The sequence below is a fragment of the Dryobates pubescens genome, chromosome 1 (assembly GCF_014839835.1).
Source record: "Dryobates pubescens isolate bDryPub1 chromosome 1, bDryPub1.pri, whole genome shotgun sequence".
Taxonomy (NCBI): domain Eukaryota; kingdom Metazoa; phylum Chordata; class Aves; order Piciformes; family Picidae; genus Dryobates; species Dryobates pubescens.
The window spans coordinates 6,864,118-6,890,947 of NC_071612.1; the positions used below are offsets into that span (position 1 = coordinate 6,864,118).

At 46.4% G+C, this 26,830-nt stretch overlaps 1 protein-coding gene across 12 annotated transcripts in view; it reads right to left on the minus strand.

Annotated features, from left to right (window-relative positions):
* Positions 1-26,830, minus strand: part of CADPS (calcium dependent secretion activator) — a 230,486-nt gene that overhangs the window by 128,258 nt on the left and 75,398 nt on the right. For all 12 annotated transcript variants that reach the window (XM_054160939.1, XM_054161022.1, XM_054161013.1 and 9 more), the window contains exons 4-6: positions 12,825-12,905; positions 8,396-8,632; positions 5,164-5,285 (exon numbers count right to left, since the gene is read on the minus strand). In XM_054160939.1, the coding sequence (XP_054016914.1) occupies positions 5,164-5,285; positions 8,396-8,632; positions 12,825-12,905 (440 nt within the window). The remainder of the gene's footprint in view (positions 1-5,163; positions 5,286-8,395; positions 8,633-12,824; positions 12,906-26,830) is intronic.

The window sequence follows — 26,830 nt, forward strand, 5'->3', positions numbered from 1 at the left end:
ACAGAAACAGCTCTGGGTGTAGCATGGGCTGAGAGCACTCAGGTGATGATGGTAAGTCTAAGGGAGCTGATTCTCCTGTCTGTCTGCAGAGCTCACCAGGCTGTCACAGCAGTCAGGACAGTGCTGCTGAGAGTGGTGGGCAACCTCTGGGGCTGCAGATCCACACATCTGGAAGAGACCTGCGAGGCACAGCACCAATAGCTGTATCAAGGGACACACAACATGAATTATGGGCTAAACTCTGTTCTCATTCACATCAGTATAAACCCCCTTGGTTTAGTGGAGTTAAATGAGTTCTAAAGCACATGGAGTATTTATTTGCATTTTGTAAATGGGCAAGCATTCACAGCATCTCCCAGATAACCATAACCACAAAACACTGACTGCAACAAAGCAGTCCCATCATGCTCCTACTCTGTGCAAAACCACTGAGCATCACTTCAAATTCTAGGGCCTGAGGCAGAGGATTCCTGAATGAAAAGACCAGATTTCCCCCTTCCACAAAGAGGGAAAGGAAATCTCTTCTCACTAGCATCCCCTCCTGCAGGACTTCTCCCTTTGTTGCTCAGTGCTCATCTCCCAGAATGAATGGTGCTGGCGAAGGATGCTATGGAGTTCTCATTGCTCATCACAGTCAGGCAGGGGGCTCTGATGGATGCAACACACCAGTGTGAAAAGAAGACCCTAGCTAAGCGATACACTTGGAGGTTTGTTGTAGGGATCCTAAGGAAGGCAGCCTGTTGCAGCACAGATAAGCAGCTGAGCTGTCAGAATACCTTGAAAGCAAATCAGGGAGCAGCATCTGGAGTGAGCACAAAGATAATACAGGGCACCTCTGTCTCATAGTGTGGTGGCTAAGGGAACGGAGATGGAGAGATTTAGAACTTTACCAAAGACATGACATTATCACAAATGAATTTTTGGAGAGGGCATGAGGCCCAAGCTCTTGGTCACGGCAAACAACATAAAAATGGAGTCAGATGAGCCCTGCTGAGCATGCTTTCTTCAGCACTGCCCTACAGCACATGCTCAAGAAGACTACATGGGGAAGGGAAAAAAAAGGAAAAAAAAAAAGCCCAACAATAAGGAGTGTTCTCTCCTCCTTCAAAATTAACAAGTTCCATCCTCTCTTCTCCTACTCCAAGCTACTGCACTAGGACTGAAGAGGCCTCTGTGCAAGCAGGGAATACATAATCTCAAAACAAAGCCACTTCCAGAGTCAGAGGAGCAGCCCACACCTCCATCTCTTCTTGGGCATGCCAAAACACCCAGAGAGGTTGGCCAGATTCTTTCCCCACCAGTTATTTACTGCTTTTAACACAAGTGGTTCAGCTCACCTCATAGCAGGTACACCTGATCCTCACTGTGAGCCAAGGAAGCATGAGATATCTCTGCATGCAGATGGATATATAGCACTGAGTCACAAGGCACACAGGACTTTGCCGTTGTTTGTTTCCTTTTGTTCTGCTTACGTCACAGAAAGGCGAAATGAAGATGAACCACTGGTACAGACCATGAGCACTGCTACAAGCACAGGTCACTGTTTAAATATATCTTTAGAATTTGTAGGAGAGGGGTGTTGTGGCTGGACCTTTTGTGCTGTTCTCAGGCTGTGCAAGCAGCAGCATTACTAACACAGCTCCTGGAAGGGCAGGGTTGGAGATGTGCAGAGCAAGCTCACCCCCACGCTTTGCAGAGGGCAGACATCAGGCCAACACATGGGGAAGCAGGGCAATATAAACCTCTCAGTGATCTGCAAGAATACAGTTCTAGCTCAAAAAGCAGTAAAATCCTGCTCACATTGAGATTTGGGATGTTTTGTAGAGGCATCTACGGGTTAGGGCATAATACAAAGGCTTTTTCTTACACAACTTATTAAAAGCACTACTAATAATACACTGCAAGGCTGATCTGCAGTAACCCTTGCTATTTCAGGTCTGGATTTCTCTAGAACTATGCCATCCCCTGTACCTGTGCTGAGGCAGATAATCCTCACATGAAAGGATTTGGCTTAGAATGTCAGGAATCCAACATGGAGACAGAGAAGAAATAGAAGACCAATATTTACTGCTGTCCATGCTCCTCACACACAACTCATCTGACCGCTTGGTATGTGTGGCTGCTAATCCTGCTGCTACCTTACCTCTTTCAGGATCTACAATGATGCTTTCAAACACCTTATTGTCAAAACTACTGGTTTTGCACCAGGGAAGAGGAAAGGCAAATCTCTCACAGACCTAGGCCAATGCTTTTGGAAGTCCTTCCCTGGCAGGGAACCTGACTTTTTCCATTAGGGGTGAGGAGCCCAGGTTAGCAGCCCTGGCACAGCACTGAGCTGAAGAGCAGCTGCTGCCACTGGTGTGCTGTAACTTGGGTACTCCAGCTGAGAGCTGCCATGTCAAAGGCATGTGAGAACACAAGTCATTCTTCAGTAAAAAACTGTCCCACAAGGTTCTGTGTCATTGTGATGCTCTCCTTTCTTCCCAGGACAAAGGGTTGTTGTAAAAAAAAAGAGAAGTTTTCTAGTGAATTTTACTGTTCAAATGTACTTTTTTCCCCCTGATGCTTATAAGCAATTTAATCTTTTATAGATTGTAGAGCCACCAGACAGTGGAAAACTGAATTTCAAATAGCTTGAAGTCTTACAGTTTAAACTGAATAAATACTGCCTGTTTCCAGAACTGCATTCACTGCATCTTCTGAGATACAGGCACTTAACCTGCACTCCTGGTTTTTAAGCCTCTGAGATACAGAAGTTAGAGATGTATAGGGGTAAACTGCTTTAGTATTTATGCTTTCATAGTGGTGAGGCTCCAAATCTCTGCAGAATGCTCCTCAACCCTAGGCCAGGCAGCATCCCCTGCCAAAGCACACAAAACCTGGGACTCCTGGGGAGTGAACCCCCCTGGAGAGCAGTCCAGTATGGTTTTGCTAAGCTAGTTTCTTTATCAATGAGTGTTTTGCTTAGGATAAAAAGTACACAAACAAACATGGTGTGAATGACCTCAGTAAGAGTGATGCCAGTATCTAAGGAGACACTTCAGAAGGCTGCTTTGGCTGATTAGAAATCTTATGTCTGCAAGGCAGCATAGCACAAAAAAGCACCAAATACTTTTCTGAGCTGTTTCCATCACTGCCTTCATCACTGAAGTACCCGAGGGTCTTCAAGTCCTGTATTAAGCAACACGACAAACACGTCACCTCTCTTTCCTTCTCTCCTGAAGAGGAGAGTCTAACTGCAGCAAACTGGTTTCATAGGGCTTTGTTTTTCAGGGTCTGTGCTGTTGTGTCTCAAAGGGGATGCAAGGTGAAAGAAACACTTCTAATGCAAAAAGGGAAAAAGGACAAGCTTTCTGTGCTGGTCTCTGGTTTCTGTGGAAGGTTATTCTAGAGCCCAAACTTGGGTGGGTTTGGGGTTTGCAAGTAAAAACTCCCAGGACCCTCAAGGAATGCAACTGTCAAATCTGCTCTCCTAATGCATTTCTGTAAGTATTATCCCAATGTTAGATAGAGCAACCCTGAAGACTTCAAGCCTGACTCACACCTCTATGGGCAGCCAGTGCACAGAGAAAGACGGCTGAGTGTGATGGACTTGCATAACTCATACCACACCGCAGCATTCAGCACTGGCTGCATTTTCCTGAGGGCTGATGGCTTCATGCCCAGACACTGTACATTTCATTATGATAAAAAGACCCACTCGATTAAAGAGCTCACTCCTGTAGCCCTTATTTTCAAAACAATGCTTGTGTAAGTGGTTCTATGGCTGACAGCAAGAAAGCTTGCATAAGGAAGGGCAGACCCATTCAGCAAAAGTGGGATGAACAGACCAAGCTAAACAAGCACAGAAGTGTGCTTTTCAGTATGGCTAGTAGTAATTTCCCCTATATAGAGCTCAACTTTCTCCAACGAAGCAATAAAAACACCTAAAATAGTGACAACTGCAGGTTATTATGGAAATTTTCTTCCAAGCACAGCTCTCCTACTTCCTCTTCTGAAGTGTTTTGAAAAGTAAGCCAGGCTGCAGCACTTTCCTTGATTGGGAATATTGTTTTTAAACCACTTACTGCAGATTTCTGCTCCTCTGCTACAGTGCAGGGCACAAGGCATCAGCACATTCTGTGCCTCCTCCGGAGGACAGCCATGGAGGGAAGGCAGCCTGCCTGTGGCCCTGCTCTCCTCCTGCCCACATCAGCTGGGCTTCTACTGCCTGCCTGTAGCACTTGTGCACTCACATATAACACAGAAGCTCCTGGGGAAATGCTGTTAGGGACTAGTCATGCAGAGAGAATGGAATATGGGAACAAAGAGCAACAATGGTGCCTCCTGCACTGCTCCCAACCACTGGAGGAAACTTCATCTCACCTTGGCAATTCTCCACTGTGAGGATGCACAATGAGAATTTAATCTAAGTGTGAAATCTCTGCAGTGAACCAGAGGAAAACCGCCTCAAACCCATACAGACAGTGTTTCAAATTAACTAATCCCACAATTTGGAAAGGGAATAACCAATTCAATGTTTTCTCCTTCCAAATTAAGAAAGATCAATCACTACTAATAGGCTTATAACAATACCTAGGTGAGATGAAAAAGCCATGCATGGTGCCAAGGCTGGGGATTTTGCAACCAGGTCAAGGAGGACAGAACAATTTTCTGTCTTTGAACTGGACCAGGGCAGAGTGACCTCAGATAAACTTTAACTGGGTGACTTGGGGCTTTCCCCAGCTCCTCTCTCCCATCTCTAGCTGTGGCTGCTAGAGTGTGCCTCCACCAGCTGTTTCCATTTCTCATAGGACCACGGAAGCCCTGACAGTGAGGATGAGATTATGTACCTACACTTGATGTCACCAGTTCAGAATGACACTCAGTCAAGTATTTATCTAAGCACATGCTTAACTCCATCCCTACTTAGCAAAGCACTTATGTTTAGGCACACATTTATGTCGCTACAAGAGGCTACAAGAGTCATAAGCCTGTCATTAACACTGTTTTCTCAGTCAGGGTTTATGTGCCATTCTTAGTCACAGGACAACACTCTAAATACAGGGAAGCCACATTTCTCCCCTGATTCTCAGAGGCCTCTCTAGCCTCACTATGCAGGTGCCAGAGCTCTCCACAGCAACTCAGCAGTGTAGAGAGAGCAAAAGATAAAGTAAGACTTACGTTGGCTTTGAGGCTTCAGCCTGGTCAGTCTGCAGTTTCTCCCCACCTTCGACTTCCATGGTGCAGTACACAATACGGTTGGGAGCCAGTGACTTCAGACCCTGCACCTCCATGATGACAACCTGCATGGCAAAGAAAAAGGAGTGTAAAAGGAGCAGCCTCCTTCAGATTTTGTTCTGGACGCTGACCCCACAGGGTCATCCATTGCTGGAATCCTCTATGTGCTGTTGGATGTTCATGACAGGAGGTGGGCACAGTCAGTGCCACTGCTCAGGCTCAGTGGGGACCCTGGCAGCCAGTGAGATCTGTACAGAGACCAATAGGTTTCCCTCTGACTGTATATGGACTTGTTGAAACCTTTGAATGCTCAGGGCTCTACCAAGCTTCAGGAGATGCATCTCTCAGACCCACCCAAAAGTGCCTTAATACAAGGAATCTGGAAAAAAACCTACACAGCTACTCATCTTGTGACAAATGCCTATTCTCAAGATTAATCACAGAACAGTTTAGGGATTTGACCTTTGGAGATCATCTAGTCCAATCCCTATGCCAGGGACCTCTCTCACTAGATCAGGTTTCTCAGACCCCCATTCAATCTGATCTTGAATCATTCCAGGGATGGGGCATCCACAGTTTCTCTGGGCAACCTGTTCCAGTCTCATCACCCTATCGTAAAGATTTTCTTCCTTACATTGAAGCTAAATTTAGAATAGAATGGAATAGAAAGGAATAGAATAGACCAGGTTGGAAAAGACCTTTGAGATCATCGAGTCCAACCTGTCACCCAACACTATCTACTCAACTAAACCATGGCACCAAGCACCCCATCCAGTCTCTTCCTAAACACCTCCAGTGATGGTGACTCCACTGCCTCCCTGGGCAGCACATTCCAATGACCAATCATTCTTTCTATGAAGAACTTCTTCCTAACATCCAGCTTACACTCTTCAAGTTCAAAACCATTGCTCCTTGTCCTGCCGCTACAGGCCCTGGTAAAAACTTCCTCTCCAGCTTTCTTATAAGACATTATTTTTATTAAGATATCACCATCAAAGTTCCTTGCAGTTAATTACCTTTATTTCCACAGGTGATTAATCCTGTTATCCACGTGCCTTAAACATTTCTACAAGAAACAGTGTGGGACTTTCTGTTCATGTTTCATTCCAGCTGTCTATGAAGTATATACACAGAGGTTTAAAATTCCTCTCCTCAGGTCTTCTGATTTGTCCTTGCCCTGAGGGATTCTTCCCTGGCACACAGAGCTCCACAAACCCTCTGAGCATGCATTTCCAGTAAAAGATCTCTTGCAGAAAGAGTTTTGTGCACAGAGGAGTGCACAGACCTGCCAGCTCCTGAAGTCACTGCTTCACTGAGCTTCTGCTTCCCACCAGATGGGGTTTCAGCTGGAGCAAAGTGTTTGACACATCCTATTGTAAGGGCAAGTCCCTTTTTGCACAGCTATACATGCCACACAGGCTTTTGCGACAGAGAGGTCTACTGCTTTGTGATAGTTCCCTGCTCCTCCACATGGGAATGCTTAGAATTCAGGCTCTATTTGCTGCTGCTGCTGAAGGCATCATTTCTGGGTTCACAGCCCTATTTTAATATAAGACTGAGCTGAATATTCTAAAGATGGTTTCAGATATCTAATGAGTTAAACTCTGAGACTGAACAGCTAGCATTAAGTTGTGCATTGGCATGATATATATAATGAGAGATGCCTTAGGAAAAGAAATAAACAGGAAACTGAACAAAAATAGAATACTTTTATTTTCCTGCATCCTACATTTTTGACCCCATCCTGGTAGCTGTTTTGACAACGTAACATAAACCCACTCACTGACAGACAACAACAATTCTGTATGGGTGTGCTGATGACTCCTTGGAGTAAATGTCTTGCCTAGACTGCAAATACGTTTGCACAGAATGATTAAGTTGGCTGAAAACAGCTACAGCAGCAACGTTTCTTCCAGGACTGAGACAGCCCCTGTCAGAGGTAAGGGCAGGCCCCTGCAGCACCCTGCCTTCCCCTGGGCTGTACAAACTGCTCAACAGAGTGCTGAGCAGAAAGTCGGTGCTCAACACAAAGCAAAGAGCAAGCCAGCAAAACACAGCATTTCCACACAAACAGCAAGCCAATCTGTTGGGTGCACTCAAACTCCAGCAAGTTTTAACAGTTCTCCAAAGTGGCAGCAAGGCACGCAGGGAAATGCGGTGACATCTCTGACTGGCAATAATTACACATACTGACATTTATTGCACTGGTTTTGGGGACAATGCAGGCTCCAGGTTATTGGGATATGCTCAGCAACAAGTTGCATGAAGTCAGTTAATGAAGCAGAGTTTTGAGCCCAGAAAGCCAACCACATCCTGGGCTGCATCAAGAGAAGCATAGCCAGCAGGTCGAGGGAGGTGATTCTCCCCCTCTACTCTGCTCTGGTGAGACCACGCTTGGGAGTACTGCATCCAGTTCTGGAGCCACTATTACAGGAAGGATCTGGACATGCTGGAGCATGTCCAGAGAAGGGCCATGAGGATTATCAGAGGGCTGGAGCACTTCTCCTGTAAGGACAGAGTCAGAGAGTTGAGGCTGTTCAGTCTGGAGAAGAGAAGGCTCTGAGAAGACCCTATGGTGGCCTTCCAGTATCTTAAGGGGGCCTACAAGAAAGCTGGGGAGGGACTTTTTCAGGGTGTCAGGTAATGATAGGACTAGGGGGAATGGAACAAAAATAGAAATGGGTAGATTCAGACTGGATGTTAGGAAGAAGTTCTTCACCATGAGGGTGGTGAGACACTGGAACAGGTTGCCCAGGGAGGTGGTAGAAGCCTCATCCCTGGAGGTTTTTAAGGCAAGGGTGGATGTGGCTGTGAGTAACCTGATCTGGTGTGAGGTGTCCCTGCCCATGGCAGGGGGTTTGGAACTAGATGATCCTGGAGGTCCCTTCCAACCCCAACAATTCTAGGATTTTATGATATAGTCAGCAGGAAATGCCAGACAGTTTATCTCACACAGTTTGTTCCAACAAGATGGTGAGACACCAGAAAAGACACAGTATTTGACCATAGGCAGAGCTCCTGCTAACTCAGATAGGAGCCATTCCTATGGAGATAAGAAAGAGATTTCTACTGAATTCTCTCCACCTAATGTGAGTTTGAACTGAGGAGAAGTTGGCTGCTGTGATTTTTTTTCACTCCCTTGAACTGTGCACACTGCCACGTGTGTGAAGCTTACCTCCAGGGAGAACGACAAGACGACGTCTGACTTGGAAAGCTGGTTCTCATTTTCCTCTCCCATGTCAATTATTGAGGTGTTGTGACTACGTTTTAGTTTCTGTAGCTTGAACTCGGAGCCTCCTTTAGACACGGGCATGCTCTCCAGGTTTGCCATCAGAAGATTGACAGAAGACTTCAGCTCCTCAATGTACATGTTCTCCATTTCTTTGGACACAAACTTGGGAAACTTGCGCTCCTTGGATTTGGAAACAAAAACAACGGAGTGAATGGCTGTGACAATCAGCAATCATGTGCTGCACTGGGAGAATCCCCCAGGAACACCTGCAGAGAGGTCTGAGAGCAAGGAACTCCCACAAATCAGAGGGCAAATTACAGCTTCCCCCTGTGCAATGTAGAAACATCATTGTTGGCTTCTCATAGAATTACTGCTTGGTACTTATCCAACTTTATTGCTTCTTGCACTTGCAAATCATTGATTTTTTCTGCTAATGGCCTTCTTCATGTATAGGTATTCAAAATTACAAACAGTCCAGGCCAGACCTGAGCTGAACTTTGTGACTGACAGCAATTTACTAATGATTCAAAGGATGCTCACAATTAGGCACTTGTTTACCAATATATGCCAGCTCTTTTTAAAACACTTCCGATCTCCATTGCTTTTCTAGGTGTGAAAGGAACTCAAGGAAGGAAAAAACAGCAACACGTGGGTATGAATGTATGGTCCTCCTTCTAGCAGGACAAAGGGGTAAGCCACCCTTTTCACTACTTGCTAGTGCCCATGTCTCCCTCTAGCAAGACAACCTTTCACTGTGAGACCTTCCAGTGCTGCTTGTTGTTAACAAGATCTTTAAACATTAAAACCAAAGGTGACATTGAGAGCAAGATGTGATGTTTCTCACGTGTGTTCTCAGCTTTGAACTGCTGCACATGCTGCAGCTTAGTTAGCACTACCTGTTTGAGCCTTCTGACAGCTCTGCCCATGCCCCTAATCTGCTCACGGTTTGAACATCTCTCAGTGGGTTATAAGAGGCGGTGCAAGGTGTACAACTGCACAGCAGTGTCTGCAGCCAGGGAACTTGATGCTGATGTGCAAAGTATCTTAGTGGCAATTCATAATATTGTAAAAAGCAGTTCATCAAATGCATGCAAGACAAGAAAACAAGGTCATGTTTCTTCTAGAAGGCTGTCATCAGGATGCTGAGAAAGTATTGCACTGGTTTTTGCATCAGGCCTCAATAGTTTACCCTTTACAGGCACAGGTCACAGCAGCCCTTGTTACTTTACTAAGCAGCTAAAATATAGTCTTCTGCTTCCAGTCTCAATCTCGGGAGGCAATTCCCTCATGTAAATTAGACCTCTGATAAGATAAACTACCTACTCAGCCTGGGTTATTGTCTATGTATTATATCAGTTACAAGCCACCCCTAATTAAAAAAAGCCTACAACTGCTTTGTAAATTTTGAGAACTACTGCTGCAAATTATGTTCAAACATTATTGCTTTTGGACTCTGCTGCTGTTCATCTCTCCATGGAGTGCAATTCGGACACTGGCCCCACAAACCTCTTCAGAAGTGCAGCAAGGACTGAGACATTTCACTGTATGCCACCAGCAACTTCCCATACTAAGGATAAGACCGGGTAGTCTGGACTTAACACATAACAATTTAAGCAGGACTGGGTCTAGTGATGGGAATGCAGAGATGCCTGTGTGATCCCAAGTCACCCATCAGGCTGGAGATAGAGCTAGGGGAAATTTGGAGGAAGGAACAATCAAGAAAGGGTATCATTTCCATATGTACTTGGAGCATGGAAAGGACCAGAAATGGGGAGAGGTGTGGAGAGAAGCTAAGTTAAGAGACTCAGAGGAATGACCAGTGCAGTAGGCTGGAACAGAGTGGGTCCAACCCCAAATGGACATACTGCTCTGGTACCATCACATAGTCTCACATGCTCCTCGTTGCCCTTGAGGCCAGGTGACTGGATGGGTGGAAAGACACCAGAGGAGATCAGAGAACTTACTGCTGCAGAGAAAAATAGAGTGATGCCTTGGCATCACTAAGCTTTCAGCTGTAATGCTGTCCTCATTGAGCTGCTGGAAAAGCACAACATGCAGAGTGAAAAGCTTGTCCAGATTCAGCTCTAAAACATCTGCTTGACTTCCAGCCGGCGGGCTCCAAGGCTGGGCTTATGTGCTTTGATGGAGTCAGGCTCAGTGGGGAACCCTGCCTAATGCTGCACTGGCACTGTGCTGAGCTGCTCTCTCTTGGATTCACAAGGAGGTAAAAAGACACAGAGCTGTGCCCCAGTATCCAGAGGCAAGAAAGCTGGTGTGCACAGTGACCTGTTCAAGGTCACAAGACTCCATAGCCTTTGTTGTCTCTGAAGTACAAATGTCCCACTGAAAATTTCTTTATTAATGAGGCATTAATTTACTTTAGCATGGAATCTCCAAGAAGGCCACCTCAGGGCTGGTTTTATGAGCACTAAGTCTCTCTGGGCAGCAAATCTGCATTAAAAGCTGCAAACTGGAGATAAAATTTGAAATGCTATCCTTTCCCTGAGCTGAATTGTGAGCCTGCTCTATGCTAGAGGAAAAGCAGCCTTGCCCAGAGAGTAGGATACAGAGAAGGACTCAAAAGGTCATTTGGATGCCTTCAAAAGATGGTATTCATGGGTCTGAAAGAACAAGGTTTCTTCTAGGCAGGTGCTAAAGGGATATGACATTCTAAAGAGAAAGCCTGCAGCAGCACTGTGAAAGAGATTAAATATCAATACCTGCCAAGTGTATCACAGGTAAGTCAATTTTACTCCATACCACCCTCCAAGCTGCACAGCTGTATTTTGAAAGATGAATTCTGCACAGGAAAATGTCAGGTTGTGTTGAGGGCTTTCCCCTGCCTGTTTCTTGCAGGGCCAGCAGTGGCACGGTTTGTTTTCAGCATCCTTGGGGAAGGATTTGAAATAGTAAATTCTCCTCTGCAAAAAATAATTCATGAAGCTGCCTGCTACTGAACTATGCATACTGTTGTCCCACATGCCATAAAGAGAAAATGAAACTATGAAACCAGGCAATGTCAGCCTGGCTGCCCTTCTCAGAACCAGAGCAGCAGCACTCTGTGCAGGGACTTACATTTATTACCACAAATAAAAAATGCTGTAGGTTTTCTTAACAGTCAAATGGCAAAGGGCCAGCTGCTGAACAAAGGAGCTGCAGTTGGTTTGCTGCTTCACTGCGCCATCATTTGGGCACATGGTCCTTGGCCACCTTGCTATTTTTGTCTCTGAAGTGGGGAAAACCAGAACCTACCTTCCCAAAGATGCAACGCCTCTAGCTGCTTAACGGAAGCATTAGTGAGCAGGAACTGTGCAGGTGCTGCCAGCATCCTTGCTAACACCTGACCATAAATGAAATCTCTCTGCTTTTCACACTCAAGGATACCAGGATGGTTGCAAACAGCTCTGATATTACCTTTCTCAGAAAAAAAAAAACAAACAACAGAACCAATTTGGACACAGAGCAGTGCTGGGAGGACAGCTGCTGAAAGGCAAGACTGTAGCCTCAGCTATGTCTCTCTGATTAGACCTATTTCTTTTCCTTCTTATAATGGTTTCTTGATTATCAAGAACAGCCAGATAGATCATTACCAAAGACTTCAGGCCCATCAGGGTTTGAGTAGTGACTTAGAGCACTTGATTAGAGGCAAGGAAAAAGCTCAGCTGTACTGATGTCAACAGGATTCAGAGTTTCTGACCATTTATGATCCATCAGAGGCCACGTGAATCCGTTCTGTGAGACGGTGTGATTTCTTCCTAGAGAGCTGTCCCTTACAGAAGAGTTTAGCTATGTGCCTCATGAAAACTGTTCAGAGGTCCCACACCTGCTGCTCTCAATGGCAGTGATGTCTGCATGGTGCAGTGGTAGCCTGACTGCTCTTGGGTAAAGCGTGGACTTGTTTGGGACAACACAATTGGAGCACCTTTCCTGAGGCAGCATCTACCTAAGGGCAGGGAACTGTGGCTCCCAGCAAATGGGCACAAACTCCATCAGGGCAATTCCTGGATCCTGTTTACATGCCACCACTTGCCTTACTGCCTTATGGTGCTCAGACATGCATTTGCAGATCTAGCTGGAGCACTTCAGGACAGTATCTTCCGCCACCACTGAGGATTCATAAGGGATTTTGCAGGAGCCTAACCTCTCCCAGCTCATCAGGGCACCCCAAGTAATGCACATCACAAGAGCTTCATCTGCAGCTCTTGTTTTCTTTGTAGTTAAAAATCTGCTAATTTTTAAAATTAAACATCCTATATATTTTACCTGGGAGAAGAGACCTGTGAGAGAAGGACAGGACCTGGGGGTTGCATCAAACTGCTTATGTAATTCTATACTAAGAGCTTACTAACACTGAAGACTTCTTTTTCTTTACCTTGGCAATTTGCTCTGCCATTTGGAGACGTCCATCTAACTCGCGTCTGATCTGTGCGGCTTGCTCGTCTGGGTTGTCCAGCTGTATAAAAGCAAAAGGCAAATCAAGGTGAGAAATCAAGCAGTGCAGCACCTTCACAAGCAGCTCAGGATGAAGATATTACACCCTCAACTAAGTATAGCATAGATGGAGTGGTGATGGACTCTGCTCTAGGACAGAGTCCCCAGCAAAGGACACGTGCAGTGCTCACTGTCCCAAGAGAGGTACAACCAGGGGACTGTGTGGGACCCTGGTTTGATGCCTGCCCAGCTGCCTCCTGGGGCTGAGCATCTTCATCTCAAGTCCCCAACAAAGGACACATACAGTGTTCACTAGCCAAGAGAGATACAACCAGGGGACTGTGTGGGACCCTGGTTTGATGCCTGCCCAGATGCCTCCCTGGGGCTGAGCATCCTCCTCTTGAGGTCTTACACCCACTGTGCCCTGTGAGCCAGTAAGCCTACACCGGTGACCACCTGAAGCCCTGAAAAGCGGGGTGCCCTCCAGAGACCATCACCTTGCTGGTGCTTAGGCAGCCACAGCACCACTGTGGTAGGACAGGACACACAGCAGTTCCAGGTCCCCAAGTCAAAGATCATCATGTTCTGCTTGCTATCCAGAAAATGACAGAAGGCAGCTCAGCAGATCTGCACAGCGATAGCATTTGCTTATTTTCTTTCCCCCATATTGCTGCATCCCTGTGCTACCACCCAACTTGTGCAATTGCTTTTCCTGCAGCCTTCAGCAGATTTTCTTCTTGTTTTTTTTTTTTTTTTTTTGCACCACATTGCCCACAGCCCCATGGTTCAGTGTCTGCCTGGCCTTGAAATATCTTCTGAGGGTAAAAATGTTGTTTCTACCAGTTAAGCAAGTAATTACAGAACACATGGAAGGGGCACAGTAACTGCTGCAAACAGTTTCCCATTGGTAGGGCTCGGAGCAGATCTGTTATTTTTAGTGGGAATACACAGACATAAATTACTGAACAACAAAAAGCACAGAATCAACTAGTCCCCAAAGAAGTTGACAGCTGCTGTAATGAGGTGGCAATTTTATAGCTGCTTTCCAGACTAGCCACTCTTTAGTGGCCACAGCACAAGGCTAGAATTGTGCAGCAGTTGGGTGGTCACAGTACTGCCATGAGGCACCAAACTAAGCCAAATCTGGTGCAAAACCTCACAGTTTTGCTTCACCTCTTTGAGCAAATGTGACTTCAGGGCTTGTTCCTCAATATAAACACCACCTTCATTTGCAAAAATATTGGTCCCTTCTGCCTGTCAGGAAAAGCAATTGCTGCAACCTGCTGTCAGTCAGCTGTCCCACCGACTGCTACACAGAAATGAGCTGTATTGGCTGGCTTGGGGTTGTGCTAACCACCTTCCTGGGTTTTATCCTCCTCTGGAGACAAACTGCTTGACAGAGGAAAGGCTTGGCTGGTGCAGTGCAGACTGGAAAGTTACAGCTACAGCAAAAACCAAAGTTTCAATTCTCAGCCTGATGAATGATGATCTCATCCATTAGCACTCCCTGGATGGGCTGCACCACTTTTCCCCAGCACTGCTGCTTTCCACAGCATCTTCTTGGGTGTCTGTCTGTGCATCCTGCGTCTTCCCTCTCATGCACACACTTGTGTAGGTCTGCAGACATGCACAATTGTATTTGCACATTGATTCAACACTGATGATTTTCCAGAGAGCTGACATCCATTACAGTGAAGACTGAGGGAAAGTTTAAGTTTTGATTAGCCTCCATGACTGATTGAAATCAGGAAGGAAAACTACAAAGTGTCCTGACCACGACCCAAATCCACTGCAGCTTCAGTGATCTCTGCTGTGGCCACACAGGTTTCATTCACATCAGCTGCGTCACATAACCTGCTGCCTTCATCTTTACAATCCTGGTCCCAAAGCCAATGCAGAACCATAGAGCACCGGCACCTTTCAAGATCAGCTGTCCTCATTTGTTCATGGAGAAACCTCCACCAATGTGCAAACATCTCTCAGAGCTGCTTCACTAAGCACAGGAAATGTACAGACTCAGATTTCCATTTCTTTGCAACTCTGAAGGAGGGGGCATTATTTGAATTCTATCCAAGCTACAGTAATTGAGGTTAATCACATGCTACCCAAAATAACTCTCGCCCTAAATTTAGAAATCAAGGATGCTGCTGTGGAGGAGAGCTGTTTTTGTGGAGGGATAATGAGCCAGCAAACTGCTTCACACTTTCTGCACTATCTTGATTTTGCAGATGTTCTCCAGTGATGTTACAGGTGTCAAAAGCCATGTCAGGGGAAGATCTGACTGCAGAAGATTACTTTTCTTCGGAGGCAACAATCACCCTCAGTGGCTTCCTTGCTTGTGGTTGAGTGGGGAATGTGCTCCTTTCAAGGCTATATTCTGCTGTGTTTCCCAAGGTTAATTAGTAAGGCCAAGCCAGGTAACCTGGTATTTAAAGGGGAAAAAGTAATCTTACCAGGCTATACTTTCAAAGACTCTGTGTGAGAGCTCTGTGGCAAAACCTGACCTTTGGGAAAGCAGTCACTGCAGTGGGCAACAGGACATTTTCTTATCTGTGAAAAGGATACTGATGCAACCCCTGCTTGTCCTCCTGGAACACTTAAGCAGACTAAGAGTAACAGCCCAGCAGCTCAGCCACTGACTGCTCCTCAGCCTGGGACAGGCTCCTGCTGCCATCAAACCAAGCTGAGTGAGTTTTACACAGTCATAACACTACATTAGGCCTTCAAGAGAGTGAGGCTGGTGCCCATAAAACCTCTGTGAAGTAAGGCAAGAGGCAAACGTAAAGCGTGCTGCTGAAGCAAGACCAAACATCCAAGTACAGCAACACAGACCTTAATATCATTAAAACTCAATTCCTTAACTAGAGAATGAGCTATTTATTTCCTGCCATATGCATGCCCACTTTATATTCAAATACATGACAGCCAAATACATAAATGATTTACAAAGTCGAAGAGAAGCTTGAATTAGTTTTGTTCTGCATTATGACTCTGTTATGGGTTTGCTCTGAATAAAGCAAAGATATAAATCATTAAGGTTGCCCCAGCCAATTGAATGTGAAAAGTATTATACATTTCAGTATACACATGATTTGTCACAGGCACCGGGCTTCTCTTCAGCAACGTGCCACAACTGTGTGACGTACATAATTTGCAATTCTCAACTGATCATTACCCAGCTGCCTGCTGGTAAATTAGCTGCTTTCATACTCCCACCGGCATACGACATTAGTTCTCTCCCCTTGCCCCGCAGAGCTTATCGACGTTAGTGTAACAGTTGCTAAAGTGAAAGAAGGAAAACCAAACAAATACACCTAAATCACATTCTCAGTGGAACTCAAAACTGACCAGCATTGCTGCCAGCCCAGGGCTGAAGGCACTGTGAGGTGTGTGGGGCTATTCAGTCTGGAGAAGAAAAGGCTCCGAGGAGACCCTGTGGTGGCCTTCCAGTATCTTAAGAGGGCCTACAAGAAAGCTGGGGAGGGACTTTTTCAGGGCGTATGGGAGTGATAGGACTAGGGGGAATGGAAAAAAACTAGAAATGGGTGGATTCAGACTGGATGTTAGGAAGAAGTTCTTCACCATGAGGGGGGTTGAGACACTGGAACAGGTTGCCCAGGGAGGTGGTAGAAGCCTCATCCCTGGAGGTTTTTAAGGCAAGGGTGGATGCGGCTGTGAGCAACCTGATCTGGTGTGAGGTGTCCCTGCCCATGGCAGGGCGCTTGGAACTAGATGATCCTTGAGGTCCCTTCCAACCCTAACAATTCTAGGATTCTATGAGCCTACTGTAAGCCCTGGTGACCCATCAACTGCAAGGAAAAGATCTTGCAGAAGCTGAATTTTTGTTTTACACATAAACTGTTAATAGGGAATATTTTTTAATGGGCACTAGGAAAGGAAAGAAACAGGTTAGAAGTGTTCATCATGCATGTTCAACAGTTTTAATCTCCGGTAAGAATCAGCTGATGGTCTGCAGAAGCAGACCCTTTGCTTCCAAGACCCTGAAACAAATTCACTGTGAGACTTAACTCCTGTTATCCCAGAGAAATGGAAGACAATCTCTTTACAATTTTGAAAGGCAGAAGCAGAGGAAAACAAACCAACCTGTGTGATACTATCTGCAATAAGACACGTTGGCACCTTCCAAATCCATGCCTAAACTATTTGTTTGCTGTGTCAGAGACCTCCCACGTATCACCAACCTAAGCCTTGTAGTATCTAAAACCAGGAGCCCAGGCTTTCCTCCACTCACCCCAGGAAATGCTGGAGGCAGTTCAAGGACATGAACAGTGTTAAGGGAGACTTTAAATTCTCTGGTTTTGGAGCCAAAGTGTTATATATTTAATGCTCCAACTTCAGTTTATCACAGCCTAAAGCCAAAACATTTATAATCACAGCCCCGGCTCCAAATGTGATGCTGGGGCATCGAAGGCTGCCCTCCTCTTCCCTTCTGTGCTCTGCCCAAAGCAGTTTCACTCAAATTAACATCGAAGACTGACCAACTGGCCAGGGGACCAAGTAGGGTACAACCCTCATGCCATCAGCCACAGCGAGAGGGCTGCAGTCAGGGCTGACCATTCCAGCCTGAGGACAACGTTAGTGGCACTAATGACACTGTACACAGCACTCAGCTGGGCAGCGAGAGAAGAGTGGATCTGGCCATGCCACCAAACATGCTGATGGTGATACTCTAACAAACAGAGGTGAGCTATGCATGCTCTGAGCTCTGCACTGTTAGAAATCACATTGCTCTTGTCATAGAATCATAGAATCAATAAGGTTGGGAAAGACCTCAAAGATCATCAAGTCCAACCTGTCACCCAGCACCTCATGACTAAACCATGGCACCAAGTGCCACATCCAATCCCTTTTTGAACACCTCCAGGGATGGTGACTCCACCACCTCCCTGGGCAGCACATTCCAACGGCTAACGACTCTCTCTGTGAAGAACTTTCTCCTCACCTCGAGCCTAAACTTCCCCTGGTGCAGCTTGAGACTGTGTCCTCTTGTTCTGGTGCTGGGTGCTTGGGACAAGAAACCAACCCCCACTTGTCTACAACCACCCTTCAGGTAGTTGTAGAGAGCAATAAGGTCTCCCCTGAACCTTCTCTTCTCCAGGCTAAACAATCCCAGCTCCCTCAGCCTCTCCTCACAGGGCTTGTGCTCAAGGCCTCTCCCCAACCTCGTTGCCCTTCTCTGGACATGTTCAAGAGTCTCAATGTCCTTCTTAAACTGAGGGGCCCAGAACTGTACTCAAGGAGTGGCCTAACCAGTACTGAGTACAATGACTTCCCTGCTCCTGCTGGCCACACTATTTCTGATGCAGGCCAGGATGCCATTGGCCTTCTATTCTATTCTATTCTTGGACACCTCTTGCTGAATACCTCAAAAGTTTATAACGAAATAACTTTGTAGGCTACAAGGCTTTATAATGACAGGATGCAACACAGAGATACAACCTTCAACAATCAGCCTGGCATTTATGCCATGTGCCATGAACCTGACAGGTGCTGTTGGTGTAACTGCCATCAGCCCAGCCAGCAACCACTGGGATCATTGAACAGCTGAACCCCTCCTGCCAGTCACTGTTGCTGCTGATCTCTGCTTTCCAGTAAGGGCAGCAATTGTTACAGCACTCACATTCCTGCAGCATAACTGGAACATGTCTGAAGGTATTTCCCTTCAATTTGAGAAAGGTTACAACGAGGTGGTGAATGCAGCTGTCCTTCTGTGCCTCATGCTCCAGCAGAGGACGAGCCATTTGCACTGTGGTTCTGGAAAACTGCATTTTAAATGCTCTGGTAATGTGAATGCTGAGCTGCAGTGACCTGCTCTGTGCAGCACTGGGAACAGAAACAAACCCAGCTCTTCACCTTCTGCAAATAAATGCCTTTAGTCCAGGTCTCCGTGAAATCTGCAGCCACCATCTGCGCTGGTTTCCCTCTGTGACAGCACTGGCACCTGGGGACTGACAATCCCTCTTGTATAGCTGAAGGCAGGAGCACACAGGCTGCTACCAAGCAGGGACTGCCCTGGCTGGGGGCATGTTTAGAAGTCTCCAACATGAATTTTCTGTCCCTGTGTCCAGCACACCACTTTGTGAATTATTTTCCATGGGTGGAGGGCAAAGACAAAAGCTGTGATCCACTCATATCCTTTCTAAGCCCTGTTTAAGTCCACCCAAAATAATTAACACAGTCAAATACCTGTGTCATGTATTTGGCTAGAGGTGCCAAAAGCCTCAAAGAGTAAGTTTCAAGGAGCTCATCTTTTGACATGCTGGGAGCCCTGTAGCTCAGCAAATGGTTGATTAAGTATTTCAAAGCAAACATGAAGGCTGAACAAGATCACACTATGGGTGACAATTTTGCAGCTTTGATGTAGGGCTTTAGGAGATATCTTTGTCTCATAAAAGGTGGCTTTACTTTGTTATGCATGAGAGAAAACACTGAAAAATTCATAAGCCCCCATCAATAATTAATCTATCAGTCTACGTGTACTTACAACTTGTAGCATAAGCATAGTGGGGTGCTCCAGCTGAAACAAACACATGGCCCCCAAAGTGACTCATTGCATGGAAGCTCTCTGTTACAGGAAAGCTACTGTTGTAGGAGATAAAGTGACAAGAGACAGGACAAAGCAGCACCATGAACCACACACAGCTTCCTGAGACACACTCCATGTCACAGATTGCTCTGTAGCATCATTTTCCCACCAACAATAAATATTCTTCTCCAGGAGTAGCAAAGGGCAGCATGAGGGAGGCAGCTCAGTGCTTGAGGTCCTGACCTCTGCCAGTGTCTCTGAAGCTGACAGCAGAGGAGGATCTGAACATTCCCTCCCCAATTTGGATGCTAAGCTGCCTCAGTAGGGCACCTGGGCAATATGCTAATCTTCTGAGCAGCAAATTACAACCCATGGACCAGCAGCTGCTTTGGGATCTGAAATGGGAACAAAGAGGAAACAAAGACAGCTTCCTTATGGTACACATCTCCTCATGTCAGCAAAACTGGCAGCACCAGCACAGCCTGACCATGGCTTCAGCAGTCATCACTCATGTTGTTCAAGAGAGTATTTTGGAAGAGCTAGAGGCACCCAGCAGGACATGTACTTGCCACTGGCTCTTGAGATTGCAATACTGTGCTATCCCCAAGCATCCTGGAAGGATCATTCTCCTAATGCTACTGTGTGACAGGGATGCTCAAGGCCACCTCTCCTCAGCAGACTTCCCTGAAGCAGATTTTTAGGCTCAGAGTCATGCAGAGTATCTCCAGCACAATGTAGCATTGCTTTAAATTCAAGGAATTATAATCCACACCTATTGCTCCAGCGCAGCATGGGACCCCAGCACCCCAAAAGATGGCAACACTCTTGCTCCTGTGTAGGTAAAATCAGCCCTGCTGTACAAATGCAGTTGCTTCCAGCTGTGGCTGCGAATTGTTGGTTGTTTGCCATGGATGGGTGCCCACTCCTGTTATTCTGGGTTATCTAATGAACCACTGCTGCCATGAGAGAGCAGTCAGGGGGTCCTGGAGTGTGTGATTTAGAACAGCAGAGAGGAGTTGGGTAATTCAGTAAGGGCTTACGCTTCCCTCTGTAAGAGAAATCTTATTTCACGGTTCACAAACTTCAGGGCTGAGCTAGACTCATGGGTGAAAATATTCCCCAGGATGCAGAGCAGCTCTTCCTCAGCCAAGCACTGAGTCTTACAACACTGCAATCGATCTCTGCTTCACCAGTCGCTTGGGCTTGGCCACTGCATCCAACACAGATGCTGGGACTGTGCCTGCTTCACCAGGTGAGGTCAAAAGACACACTCTCAAATTAACTCCAGTCTATATGCTGCCTTTTGGATAACTGCTTATCCCACAGCCTGTGCTGGTTTCCAATATATTTCAGGGGAACACTGGTAGCACTTGCGGGCAGAGGTTTCTCCTGTCCTTGCAGCCAGCAGCAGCACCCATGGGTCCACGCTGCTCCTCTGCAGAATGCTGACAAATCACCCAGCACAGGCTGGTGGTGTGGCAAGGGCAGGCTGGTGATCAGCACAGATCCTGTGTAGCAGAGGAGGACAACCCTCATGCCCTATCAGTTACCAACCTGCCTACCACCGTAGCCCTTTGCAGCTTTGCGAGGCTGCGCCTCAGGGTTGAGGAAAGCTGAGACAAGCAAACACAGCATGCAGATTTCTAGCAGGTTGTGCAAAGATACCTCCAGATTTATGTGTAATGATAAATCAAAGAGAATGAAAAACCAGATTCAGCAAAACGGGGAGGGGAAGGAAAAAAAGCACTGCCTGCCTTTGCAAATGTTTTGCAAGCTGTTAAGAAAAGGGATGGTGAAGCACTGCCACTTGAGAGGCACATCCTTTCCATCTGTGGCCAGAGAACTTCTGAACCCTGCAAATCCCTCTGCAAGATCATCCATGGGAGGTGCATGACACTAAAAGAGCTTAAAAACTAAGCTGTCCAAAGGCTCCGACCTCTGGGCATGCCTTAATACCCTCTTCTTATGGCATTGCATAAGGATGTTCAAAGCCATGTGTGCAGTATATGCTGAGCTGCAGCACCGCAGAAGAAACTGGAGCTCTGGCTGGTTTGTGCAGCCCAAGGCATTGAGCTTGCTTGTGTTTCCTTACAACTTATCATGTGCTGAAGTTCACAACAGTTAACAGGAAAAGAATCACCTGAACTTCCTATGCACAATAATAAACTACTGTTCAGTTCCAAACAGCGAGAATTAGTTGCAATTAACTCATCCTGGTCATCCTGGAAAAGAGCTCTTACAGAGCCTTGAATTTTCCTCTTTTGATTAAAATCTTAATGGTAGATACACTTGTCTCATAATTAAAAATGGGCTCTCACCATTGAAGCTAAAGCAATTTGCATATAATATAGGTATATAATTCCTGGAGCCATGAATTTAAAATTTCCTAGCTGGTTTCCCTGTTGACACAAAATCAGATACTCTCCAGGGGCTGAGACCAGGTGGTGAAACAAAGACCAGCACCATGCTTGGTAGGGATGATGATATAGGCAAACATAGAGATAAGAGAAGCTACAGCTCATCCTGTGAATGATGATCACTTTTATTCATTAAGAAAACCATATTCAGAAAGAAATTAGCCTGCCACAGAGATGCAGCTTGAAATTGCACTGCTATCCTCCAAAACAAATACTTTTGAGAGGTTGGGGCATCCCTTGGAGTTTGAATTGCAGTGCTGGCTCACACAGTAGCATGGCAACAGATGCTTTTCTGCAGAAGCTCTGAGGGGAAAACTAGCAAAGCAGGGACTTTGGCCATGAAGTGCAAGATTGATTCCCTTTTGTGCTAAACAGCAGCAGAAAAGGAGGACAAAGAACCTAGAGGGAAAGTTACAGATCCCACTTTTTTGAGGACCAAGTCAGAGAAAACTGCAGTGGTGCCCATCATAGGTCATTTTGGTATTTGTGAAATTTAGATTATCACAGCCAGAGACCTACAGAGATTGTTCTCCTGAATGGGCTTAACATGTTTCACACTGGTTTGACACCACAGACTTTCTCATGAGGTCAGGGAGAAAGCAGTTAGGAGAATTATGCCTCTAGGCAGCAAATCTTCAGCATGTGAAGAGGTTACAGTATCACAGTATAACTAAGGTTGGAAGAGACCTCGAGGATCATCGAGTCCAACCTGTCTCCACAGACCTCATGACTAGACCATGGCACCAAGTGCCACGTCCAATGTCCTCTTGAACACCTCCAGGGATGGTGACTCCACCACCTCCCTGGGCAGCACATTCCAATGGCTAATGACTCTTTCTGTGAAGAACTTTCTCCTCACCTCGAGTCTAAACCTCCCCTGGCACAGCTTGAGACTGTGTCTCCCCTTGTGGTGCTGGTTGCCTGGGAGAAGAGACCAACCCCTTCCTGGCCACAACCACCTTTCAGGTAGTTGTAGAGGGCAATGAGGTCGCCCCTGAGCATCCTCTTCTCCAACTCTTCTCCAGGTTGCTACATGTTCTCAGAGAACAGCATCCCAAGGGAGCTGAAGTTGCTGGTCCTATCAGTGACTAGGACCACACTCCTCCAGGAATCTCAGTATCATGTTGACATTAAATCCCTTCCTACAGCAATGGAGAACTGGAAGGGAATTGCCTTCCGCAGCAGACCCAGCTATTTTCAGGCCCTCTAGGTTACATCCAACATTCCACTAATTGATATCAATTTATTAAAATCCAGAGCTGAAACATCACATCTGTAAATCCTCTTGGCCAATACAGAACAGCATCTTTTAATTTTTAATAAGTAATCAGCATTAGTAATATACAAATTATAATACTTTGCTAATTAAAAGGTGAAAACCCTTTCTTAGAACAGTGCCCTGACAGTTGTGCTCAGAGTCATTCAAAGGTTTCAGAGAAATCTTCCTTGTGGGCAATTTCCTAGTTTTAAACAGAAGCAATACCCTTGGCCACACCAATCCTATCTAATTTATCACTGCACTTCAGAAAAGCCACTTCTTTTTTATATAATTAGCATTCAAAATATGAAAAAACCCCACAAGGAACAGGGAGTGGATCCTAACTTTGCTAGCTGGGAACATCCACAACCTCTTTTATTGCATGACATCCTCCAACAGGATCTATTCTGCCTCTGAAGAACCAGAGGCACAAAAAGGATGTATGGCACCTCTGCAAAGAGCCATGTGGAGCTACAAACTGTCATATGGAATTCAAGCCTGCACAATACCCTTGCAAGATGCTCTGGCACCTGTATTAAGATCAAGGATGTGAGAAGAATTGAAGCAGACACAGAAAAGCAGCAAGAGGCATAGCTATGAAGAAATAAACACAGGGAACAAGAAAGTGATGCTTTTAAAAGCAGCTAGTCCACAAGGTGAGAGGAAGAGGAGTTCAGCACAAGGTACCATGCAAGGCGAGATTTTAACAGATGGGCCAGGTCCTCCCCTGGGGTTACCTCACTAGTGAGGATGGTCAGCCTAGAAAGCCATCTACACAGTATGGAAAATGCTATTACGTGTTCATATTATATGTAAGATGAATAATGTATGTCTGCAGATACCATAACAACTACAGAAGAAAATGCTTCAGCCTGGAAGCAGCAGCTCCTGCAATGTGGCATTGACACTCCTCCTCCCTTTGCACAGCAGCCTGGGGAGCACAATGCTGGCACTCCTAGGCCTGTGCTGGCTTTATTCCAACCAACTCAAACTGTGTCAGTTTGTGAAGCTGGGATAGCCTGGATATTGTGCTATCCCACCATGGATCCACACTTGGTGCATGCCTGGCTTACCCTTGATGTCCACCTGTGCCAATGCTTACCAGCTCCTGCTAGACCTGGTACAGTCACGCTGCCCATGGGAGCACAGGCACTGGCTGAGGATGCACCCTGAAGGACAAGGCACTGCTCCAGGGAGAGATACACCCCAAAAGCAATTACCCACCAAGGTCCTGATGGTGCTTTGTGCTTCCTTCCATTCCTGCTGTTGTAGGCTGGCCATCTCACAGGGTTTTTAAGTACTGATGAATCTGTGGACTAGTCAAGGGTCCCAGGAAGCTCTAAAGATCAGTGTAATGTTGGATGCAGCTGAGGAGCTGTCCTTGGAGCTGCTGGGAGAGGTACCCATCCACCTCCCTGCCCCAGACATCCTCACTCAGCACATCCATGAATAGAGGAGCCACAGATTGGGGATGGGCATATAAAAAGCTGAGATGTTTGGTCTTTTACCCTTGACTACATAAATCCTGCAAGAGACTCATCTAGGCAAATAACCACATCTGCTGGACATGAACCACACACAGCCCTTCTCAGGCATGGGAGGATGAGCAGCTGGCATCCCCCTGTGAGAACAGGGGAAGGGCTTTCAGGGTCCTGGGGGTCAAAGTCCCTGAGAATGGCACAGTTTAAAATTCTTCCACAGCTCATACTGCTGCAGGGAGCAGGCTCCAGGTGCACAGCAATGGCACATCAATGCGGTGTCACGAGCCTTGAGTCTCACCGTGCTGCGGACAATAAACATTTTCTTTTTGTCGGGGAGCCAAATAAATCCTAATGGCTTTCCTGACCATAACAGTTTCTGACACATCAGCTGTAAAAGGCAGCAGCCTTCAGATAAGAGAGCGCCAAGGCTCTGGAGGCTCCTGCCAGACCTGCTGCACAGCAGCAAGAACAATTATTTCCCCCCCTCCAGAACGTGTCTTGCACGCAACAGAAAATATTAACTCACACTGCAAATATTTCTAAAAAGCCAGACATAATTAAGCGATTTGCAATGGAAAATTAACAATCTAAAAACTCAGCCGTGTAGACAGACAGTGTTAAATACAACTGCAGCTAATGTGAGCTGATTTAACTGGAGCAGCCACGGGAAAAGGCAGGCAGTCGCACTGCCTGTCATTAACATCTTTCTCCACGTGGGATATTATTACGTGAAGCTTTTGAGCTGCTCTGCTGTCCCGGCAGGTGCAGGAGAGCCGTTTGCCTGCAGAGCAGAGGGATGAGGTGTCCTCCTGTCTGTCCCACAGCACACGGCTCAGCAGACCTCAGTCCCAGCCGGTGATCACCACGAGATGGCGGCTGGAGTCAGCTTGCTGCTGAGCATTCCAAAGCATTGTCTGCAACCCCACACACAGCTTGCTCCCAGCCTCTTTGCAGGTACTGCATGACGTGGACACCAGTATTTTGCTTACGGGGGGACCAAGGCAGATAGGACCAGTGCTGCCCTGAAGGTCTTGCACTGAGTTTAAGAACCTACCACTGGCTTTCTCCCAGTCTCTCCTCCCCACCCCAGGCTTTACCCACTGCCTCCTCATTATCCTTCCCTAGAGCTCTGTACAGATGGAGCTTCCAGGCAGAGCTTTACCATCCCATCAGCAGAGAGCTGTGTTTCACACTGGTTTACTAATTATTCTTTGTATTTAAAACAAACAACTTCATCCCAATCCAGGCCGGACTACCTGAACACATGCCAGGGTGCAACACAGCTGGAGAAGAAGGAGAAGCACCCACCACCCATGAACTCTGGAAGAAGCAGCATGCCACGAGAGCACAGGCAAGGACAGGGCTGGGGGAGGTGGCACAGTCCTCCTCAGCAGAGTCCCATGAATACAAGATGACTGATTTAAGGATGGGACATGGGCTGGGTGGTGGGACAGGTCTCACAGTAGCTGCACAGTAACTCTTTCAGACAGATCCTCTGCAAGGAGCACTCTCATCTCCTGCTTTCGGAGGAAATGTAGCTTATTTCAAACTACATTCAGCAAGGCATGACCTCTTTCCTTTGAAACTGTTAGCAGGGCAGGAGGCTTCTGCTTACTGAGTTAGTGAAAAAAATATTGGGCACACTGAGAGTACAGCATTATAGTTGCTGCTATTGTTGAGGTCTCTTGGGGCTTCCCGAATGGCAGTGCATTGCAAAAATAAAGTGATAAGCTGTTCTCTGATTCCATTTCATGTGTATTCTACCCTTAGTCTTCCCTTTAAGCTTCTGAGGGTAATGCACTTCATAAGCATCAAGGACACGTGAGAGAGTAGTGCAGAATATACAGCTGGAATCCAGATGTGAGCCAGAATGCAAATGTGACTGCAAGTCCACAGCACTGCCCATCTCAGACAGCTGCTGAGGGTCACTGTAGAAATTAAGAGAACACACCAATGAGAAGCATTAATGAGAAAAGCAATGCTTGAAACTTTCTTAAGGGATTCAGCTTCTTCTGCATTCTTGGTTGTAACCAGGTCAAAACTGCACTGCTGGAGCCGCCCTCTTGCTGGCCATAAAACCACAGGAATACACATGCATGGAGCCTGCAGCTGAAAACTTCCCCTCTTTTCCTTATTATTAATCAAGCAGTTCTGTGGAAATCAAGGGGAGGGAAGCTGTGCTCAGGGCACTGGAAAAAAAACCGTGTGCAACCACAACTGCTACCCTGGCTGCATACCTGTGCA